The 8,852-nt window shown below is 33.5% G+C and overlaps 1 protein-coding gene across 1 annotated transcript; it reads left to right on the forward strand.

The window, feature by feature from the left end:
* The first annotated feature begins 238 nt into the window (after positions 1–238).
* On the forward strand, positions 239–5,488 carry LOC105108439 (probable protein S-acyltransferase 19). The gene is made up of 9 exons (XM_011002758.1): positions 239–736; positions 1,028–1,141; positions 1,495–1,908; positions 2,188–2,256; positions 2,380–2,451; positions 2,602–2,730; positions 2,828–2,908; positions 3,064–3,264; positions 3,780–5,488. Exons 1-9 carry the CDS (start codon positions 692–694, stop codon positions 4,869–4,871), a joined length of 2,217 nt encoding a protein of 738 aa, XP_011001060.1. The 5' UTR covers positions 239–691; the 3' UTR covers positions 4,872–5,488.
* The last annotated feature ends 3,364 nt before the right edge of the window (positions 5,489–8,852 follow it).

An 8,852-nucleotide genomic window follows, 5' to 3' on the forward strand; every position in this document is an offset into this window, starting at 1 on the left:
TTCCCGTCATTCACCTATCTCTTTTTTAAATGGATCATACTTGCTCCTCGACACTATACTTTTTTTCAAAAAATAAAAATAAAAATCTAATCATGAACATTCAAATGATCTGTTAGGTGTTTCTGTTTTTTTTTTTTTTAAGATGATTTTAGGTACATACTTCATTATTAAAAAAATGATAATTTGGTAGATAACAACCATACAAGACATGAAAATAGTCATTCATTTACCAAGACTGATTGATTTTCTTTTTTTTGCTGTCTGTCAACGCTTTAGTTTTGTTTCCTTTCGTCAGCTTGTGTTGTCCTTCTAACAGTTCCTCGCCTTGACTTTGTGTCACATTCCTCTTCTCTTTCTCTGTTTAACTTTTCCAAGTGCTCCATCCCTGCCTTCTTTCTGAATCCCTGGGCCTCTCACTTTGTTCCTTTCTTTTCACTTTTGCTGCCCACTTTAGCTCTTTTCTTTTTTGTCCCTTCATTTTAGTTAATGATAGCGGCAAGGCAAGTGAGACGGAGGCCTAAACCCGATTGAACCTTACTGTTTCTTGATTTGAAAAGGGTCTTGCATTTATCTTGGTATCTGGGTTACTGCAGTTGAGAGGAAAGTTCCTTTCTTTTGGGGTTTCTTTTCTCTTTCCAGCAAGAGTTTTCAGGCTGTGTTTAGGGTTTTGGCCTTTTCTGGGGTTTGAGTTATGGTGAGGAAACATGGATGGCAATTACCAGCTCACACCTTTCAGGTATGACCAGAAAAACCTTCTATTTTTTAGACTTTGAGGCTGTTTCTCAATTATCAAGCTTTGTTTTTACTCATTCAGCAGTGCTTAGCTTTGCTCAAAAAACTGATCTTTTCTTCTGGGGTTCTCTAAAAAATGCTAAAGAAGTGATCTTTGTGCATTTTTTTTAATGTGGGCATAAGAAATTGGCTTATGTTGTTTGGCATTTTGTAGTTACTGAATTTATGAGTGTTTTCATAGGTCCCATGTAGTGATACTTTATGTGGTAAATCTTTTTTTTTTGGTCTTTGATAGGTTGTTGCAATCACTGTCTTCTGCTTATTGGTGATTGCATTTTATGCTTTCCTTGCTCCTTTCCTTGGAGGCAAAATCTGGGAGTATGTGCTTATCGGGACCTACACTCCAGTGGTATGTGAATTTTTTTTCATTTCTGTGTATCGCTAAGTTTGTTTCCCTCATATGTTCTGGAGATATTTGTGACATGGACTGAAAATTTTGGTAACGTTTTAGCGAATGAAAGCTCCAATGTTTCGGGAATAAATTGTCCTGCTAGCATTGTTCTAAGTGCTGCCGGTGATAGTCCGTTTTAATGGATTTGTTTTGGTTGCGTGACACTATATGTCCTCTGCATCGTATGTCATGGATCACTTTAGTCTTCTTATTGTACTAACTACTGTTCTCTAAAGAAAAAAACATGTCTAAGATTAAGAATAACCTTTATGGCTGGTGTTGTTTTCTTGATCCTTGTTGTGGATATGCAGGTGCTTCTTGTCTTTATTCTATATGTTCGGAGTACTGCAATTAACCCTGCAGATCCCGGCATTATGTCTAAATTCAATTCCGATGATGTAGCAAATAAACTCAATGTGAAACATGGGATGTCAGTGAAGGATCTGCCTAGGAAATTTCATGAAACTGGAAGTGCAATGCATTCATCTTTTTCTTCACCTTCCAGAAGTTCTATAGGTCCAGCAAACTCTAGTAAGAGAGGGTCAGTGGGAGAAATTGAGAGAGCGGAGACTGCAGGGCAACCTCCATCCAGAAAATCTTCTCATAATGTTGGTTTAATTTTCTGTGCACTGTTTGTTCATGAAGATTGCCGCAAACAGGAAGGGATAGCTGAGCAACAGAGCAATGGTGAAGATGCGTTGTTCTGTACATTGTGCAATGCTGAGGTATTGTGCTGTAAAAAGTGTGGTGTCTCTTATTTTGTTTGTGGTCTTAATTTTCCCTTTTTGGTTGTGCGTATGGTTATCACTGTGGATTCAGTTAGCTATACATCATTCTATGTGATTACATGCACTCAATATATACCACACAGTCCCGTCCTCCAACAATTCTGCCAATTGCATGCACCCCAAACAATCTCCAGTGTTGGCTGCATGCTGCAATTATAGCATTAGAGAACAATACTGGCTTTTCCAGATATTAACCATGGCATCTTTAAATTGCAGGTACGCAAGTTTAGCAAACACTGTCGAAGTTGTGATAAATGTGTAGATGGTTTTGATCACCATTGCCGGGTATACTTTCATCTTGTTTCAAGCGGTCTTTGCAGGCACACGTCTTGAATTATCTTAAACTGGTTTGAAATTCAACAAAAGATGATTTCCTAAAAAATAACCAAATCTATGGTGTGACTGCAGTGGCTCAACAATTGTGTGGGGTACAAAAACTATGTGACTTTTGTTTCTCTAATGGCTATTAGTCTTGTTTGGGTATGTGCTATACTCTCTAACTTATATGTGATTTTTATTTCTCATACTGTTGTGGCTAGTTGTTTCAACAGATATATGTGGTATTCTTGGCAATTTTTATTCTATAAAAACTTTTCCAAATGGTAATATTTTTGCGCTCATGTGGTGAAGCTGGTACTTGAAGCTGGAGTTGGTATTGCTGTCTTTGTACGTTGTTTTGTTAACAAGCAAAGCATGAAGGTTGAAATCGTCGATACACTTGGGAATGGTTTCTCTATAGCTCCTTTTGCAACAGTTGTGGTATGTACACAATAACCGTTGACTGAAGCTTGTTCCTTATAGTTCATCTCAAAATCATCAAGTTTCTATTGCTGATGCTGGATTTCAACTCGTGCAGGCTGTGTGTACTGTAGTTTCAATCCTAGCATGTGTACCTCTGGGTGAACTTTTCTTTTTCCACATGATATTGATTAGAAAGGTTAGTGACCAAGAGACTGGTTGCTATTTTCAGTTTTTTGTGCACTTGTTGATTGCTTTTAAAATGGATGAGAAGAAGTAAAGATTGAAATTTAGAACCTTATGTGGCAATTTCAGCAGTCTAATCGTTTTCATTTCTCTGTTTTGTTAAATTAGGGTATTACCACCTATGAGTATGTTGTGGCCTTGAGAGCAATGAGCGAGGCACCTGCTGGAGCATCTGTGGACGAGGAATTGCCAAACATACTGTACTCTCCATCAGGATCTGCCACAACTGGCTTCAGTGGTGGAAGTTCTCTTGGTCTACAGTACAAGGGAGCATGGTGTACCCCTCCTAGGGTATTTGTGGATTATCAGGTATTGAAGTCTAGTAATGCCCTCATTTCATGTGTATCATTGATAACTAATGTTCTGATCCTAGCAAAGAATCCTGCAGAGGCCTTCAAGTTAGTTTCTAGCCATTTGGTATTGGCTAAAGAATTTTCTACATGGGTCATTTATGAATTGATGAAGGTTTAAACCATTTACCAGGTGTCTCAAGGCTTTCATCCATTATTGTCCTTCTTTTAACCTGGTTGATTTCAAATTCTTACTATTCCACTGCACTAGGAATAGAATTTGCTGTTGTATGTTAAGGATTGTAGTTTCACCGCTTGACATTTTTTTCCCAATTCACTCTTAATAATATGATTCCCCAGTCAATGAACTGTCATGTGAAAATTAATAGGAGCTCCTTGCCCTTTCTGTATATCCTATGTTTTAGTTATTTTGTCACAACGTGTTTTGAATATCTTGAAAAATGTATGTAATTCTTTTGGACATGCTCTTAACTTCTATGGGCCTTTATAGAACTTGTGTTTTGGCTACATCAGGAAGAAGTTGTACCTCACCTGGACCCCAGAATGGTTCCATCAACTGTCGATCCAGATGCTGCTGGAGCTCAAGAAAGAGGTAACAAGGTACCCAAACGGCCGGTTAGAATTAGTGCTTGGAAACTTGCAAAGTTAGATTCCGCTGAGGCTATGAGAGCAGCAGCAAAGGCCAGGGCATCTTCCTCTGTTCTAAAGCCAGTTGATAATCACCGTTTACCAGATACTGAATATAGCTCCAGTGGTAATATAAGTGTCAGAAGTAGTGTGAGCACTGATATGGGGGCAAACAAAGAGATCAAGAATGAGCCGAGATTAAATCCACTAGGAAACTCTTTTGCTCCTAGTCAAGGAAGCCTGGATGAGTACGAAATTGGGACTCAAAGTATTAGTAGCTTCAGCAGCCCAAGCCATGTTCACGAATCAGTCACCCTTAGTCCTCTACCACAAACTTACAGTCTAGGTCGTTTCAAGGCAGCAACCTCAGCCCCTGGCCTTATTACTGATCATACTGTAACCACCTCTAAGGCTCCTTTACCTACTGCCAACAACCCATTATCCCATCCTATGTCAGGATTTGATGAAAAAATCATGCAGAAGGGAAGTAATACTGATCCATTGCTTCTTTCAGCTCCAGCTACTTCTCTTCTTAGAGATGTCAAAAGGACATCTGTTGTTTGGGACCAAGAGGCTGGAAGGTATGTATCAGTTCCTGTATCAGCTTCTGAAGCACGCAATAGAACAGCTATGCAAACAGTATTGCCAAAATCCAATCCAGAAACAAGCAATGATGGTAGAAAATTAGTGCCACCACAACAGTTTTCATCATCCACAGCTAAAGCTCCTGCACATCCAGCTGAGAAGCTCATGTACACGGGGGACTCCATTTTCTTTGGTGGTCCACTTTTGAGTGTCCCGGTTAGGGATGGTTCGAGAAACGAGGGTAGCTTAGGTTTGAGAGACGGCCAACAGCGGCTTGCTTTGAATTTACCTCGTGAATCTAGATTCAAAAGAGATTCAGTATCAAACCAGCTTCCAGTGTTTGCCCCTGGGGTTTTTGATAATAACCCCTCATCTGCCTCTGGTTTGAGGTAGGGTTGATGCTTAAGATTTCGACTTCTAACAAAATCATGTACAAGACTTCTTCCGATTATCAGGCGAATTGCCAAGCAATCAGCTTGGAGAAGAAACCTCTTATGGGAGCTGCACAATCTCAGGAACCTTGCAATCTTGAAACTATTGTAAATGGAACCGCATTGTGAGGTTCAAGTGGTTTCTTCTTTAGAGGAACTTTGCGATTCCCCCCTCCACCCCACTTTGTGGTCAATGGTTTTCTTAGAAAGTGCTTGCTTAAACTCTCTAATGACCTCCATTGATGTCGGCAGAGTAATCATTCAGCTTTCTGTGATGTCTGTGTTTCTTTTTCCATCAATTCTGTCCTTCACTTTTGGTACCATATCGGATATAACTCTTGACCCTTTTCGCCATGGATCGACAAGCCATGAATGGTGGTCGTAATCTGCCTCGATCAGTGTTCAGCAATCTCTAGCTGTGCCAAGCATCATGAACGGTATCCAGCTTTGTCCAGCTAATGAACAGATTATTACTAGGTTGCACATTCGCAGCATGGCAGTATACAACAGCCTGCAGAATCAAGCACTCCGTATCTCACCCCAAAATCTGTGGATGCATGATTTGAATGCTATTGGCTACAAGAATGCATGTACGGACCAGTAATTAGCCACGGGACTAGGTCCCATGATGGATGGTACCTCTATCTATATAATATTTAATAATGTATTTGCATAATAATTTTTCATCTACTGACGTTGTTGGAAATTAAAGGTTGATCAGTGAAATTATGACATGTAGGCTAGAACTAATATTTTTTCTGGAATTTTCTTTTTCCCGTGAGATGAAATAATTTTGAAAAAGAAAAAGAAAAAAAAATGATGTATATGTAGTCTAAAAAACCCTGAAATATACACACAATTATATAGAAAAGATTATATATTCATAATTATAGAGAATATTATTAACATTGATAATAAATATGGTGCAAATAACTAAATATTAATAGGATTAATAATTTTCTAAGCAACAATATGATCTGTGTATACAAAGTTGTTAAATTAACGAATTGACTTGTAAAATTATATGATTTTATAAAATAAAATATACATATTATGTAAAATTATATAAAAAATAAAAAATAATAAAATCATATTGAAATTGTGTGAAATCAGATAAAATTATAGTTTTATTACTGATTTTACAATAATTATAAATTCTCAATTCTTATCTTTTTCATTGCATACTTGTGTTTATTCACTATCTACAAATTCTTTCTTTAATCAATAGTTTAAGACTGAAAAAAATTAAACCTTTCCTAACAAATAAAAAGTTGTCTATTATGGGACAAGACTTTAAAAACTTTTATTTCATAAAGAAATATTTACAGATAAGAGTAATAGATTATACTTTAAAGTTTTACCCACCATGTGTTTATATCTAAATACTAGCTTTTTAAAATAAATTTATAACATTATAATTTCTTTATAGAAACTCTTATAATTTGTTTAAGATATGATCTAATAAGGAATTAGTCTTCAAGATTTATTAAAAAAAAATCCACTTTGAATTGTTTGTTTAATTCATTTTAGTTTATATGAAGCTCCAATTCATTATAGATCCATTTAATTATAGATCCATTCGTTAAGATTAATAATATATAACAAATAATATCCAAAACTTATGAAAACATAATAATATCTAAAAAAAAGGTGTAATAATATCTAAAAATAATGTATTATTTATTAAAAAAAAACATCAGATAAATTAAAATTATCATTACATGTGGTCATGTATTTTAATAGAGTATTGAAACTAATGTTAGCTAACAAGTGAGCATATTTGTGAAGATATAATTGTTTTTAATGTTTTTTCTTAAACACAAATCTTATCGACCACTTCTAGCATTTTTTCTTTGATCATGCATGTTAGGATTTTATTATGCAGGAACATACATATCTTTTTTGATGAAATTACTTTTTATTTATATGATTTATGTATATATATAAAAAAATATTTATAATTTTATAATTCGAGTTTACATTATATTTTTATATCATGTCAAAAAATATTTTTAATAACCTGGTATGTACACTTTTTTTTCATTTTCTTACAAAACTATTTGATATTTTGTAGAAAAACATCGAAGCTCCAAGTAAAAAAATAATAATTTTAGTCCATGCCTTATGGTATTAATGGTCAATTATTAGGGGACTGTTTACTTTTAAAGTTACCTCAACCTGTAATATAATCTCAATTTTAAGGTGTGTTGGTTCTTATTTCTATATTTATTGTAGGGCACTACCCTCTATAAAAAAATAAAAAATAAACACAAGAACTAAAATAGTAAATTCATACTTTACTAATGCTTTTTTTTGCTTTTAGCAGTGAATTTCATCACTAAAAACAAATATAACAGTAAAAACAAACACACATTTAGAGTTTATTTAGAAGTATAATTAGAACTTGGTTTAAATTGTTTTCTTTTTATTAATGTGTTTTTTGTTTTTAGTAGTGAGCCACACCACTAAAAACAAACATATATTAAAAAAAAATAAAACATAAACTTAAAGCTTGTTTGAAAATATAATTATAGTTACAACTTAAATTATTTTATTTTTACTTATATGGTTTTTACTTTTAGTAGTGAGCCTCATCACCAAAAACAAACACATCAGTAAAAACAAAGCCTATTTAGAGTATAATTACTGTTTAAATTGTTTTTTATTTAAAAATATATTAAAATAATATTTTTTATTTTTTAAATATTATATTTAATATCATCACATTAAAATAATTTAAAAATATAAAAAATTAATTATTTTTTTAAAAAAAACAAGATTTTAGATGTATTCTCAAACACTGTCTTGGTTATAACCAGAAAAAGGTAGGTTGTTCTGCAGATGCAACCGCCACTAGTTTCAACCATTTTAAGAGTTATAATTAAATAAAAACCACCGTCATATAAAACACACAATATGACAGGAGACAACATTTTCTTAATCTATTGATGTGTTCCTGACGTGCTGTCCTTATCACCATTGCCTCCAGCATCGTACGGTGGCAAAACCTCAGTTTTAAATCTAAAAACAAAATAATAAAAATACTTATCACAAATACCTTTGTAATTAAAATAAAAATAAAAAAAAAATAAACAAAGAATTTGTCTATCGAAAGAGATACGTGCAGAGGATGGTTCTTTGCATGTAGACATGAGATGGTCTTTTCCAGTCAACAATGCTGTATTTTTTAAGATATTTATTTTTATACGTAAACCTCAGTCCAATTTATAAGTAGATTTATTCCTTGAATTATTATTTAGTTTTAAATCTTTAAAAAAACGTAATACACACACACAATACATTTATTAATAAAAGCCAATTCAAAGATATCCTTCTATAATATAATGGTGTTATATTCGCTATTCTATAGAAATTTAAGCTCGATTCACAAAAAAAAAGAAAAAGAATTGCTAAAATAAAAAATATGATTTTAAGCTAGGATTGTGAAGGGAGTGCCTTAATTTGGACATAAGAAAAGAATAAATTAATTTCAATTAAAAAAAACTATAAAATAAAAGGCAAGCATTTAACAAAATGGCAATCACCTAAATCAGATAATTAACAATGGTTTAGGGATTAATTTCTAAATCTGCATCCTCTTTCCATAAAGAAATTGATAATTTGGAAATTAACTTATTTCTAGCTTTTCTCACATGAAAAAGGATAAGATCGTTTGACCCAGTAATTACTCACATATTAATGCATCACCATCATCATGGGTTGAAGCCAATTCTTTTTTTAAAAATAATAATAATAATAATAATAATAATAATAATAATTTTGAAGTCAGAGGCAACAATTCCATATGAAATTCTCTTTGATTACGTGCAAATGGATTTTGGGAATGATTTATTATTATTTGTTTAACCACCTAATTTAAGATACTAATGCAGGAGGATTTTGAAAGAGAAGTTATTTTTTCTTAGTTATTATTAAAAACATA

Source organism: Populus euphratica, unplaced genomic scaffold, assembly GCF_000495115.2.
Source record: "Populus euphratica unplaced genomic scaffold, PopEup_1.0 scaffold187.1, whole genome shotgun sequence".
NCBI classification, from domain to species: domain Eukaryota; kingdom Viridiplantae; phylum Streptophyta; class Magnoliopsida; order Malpighiales; family Salicaceae; genus Populus; species Populus euphratica.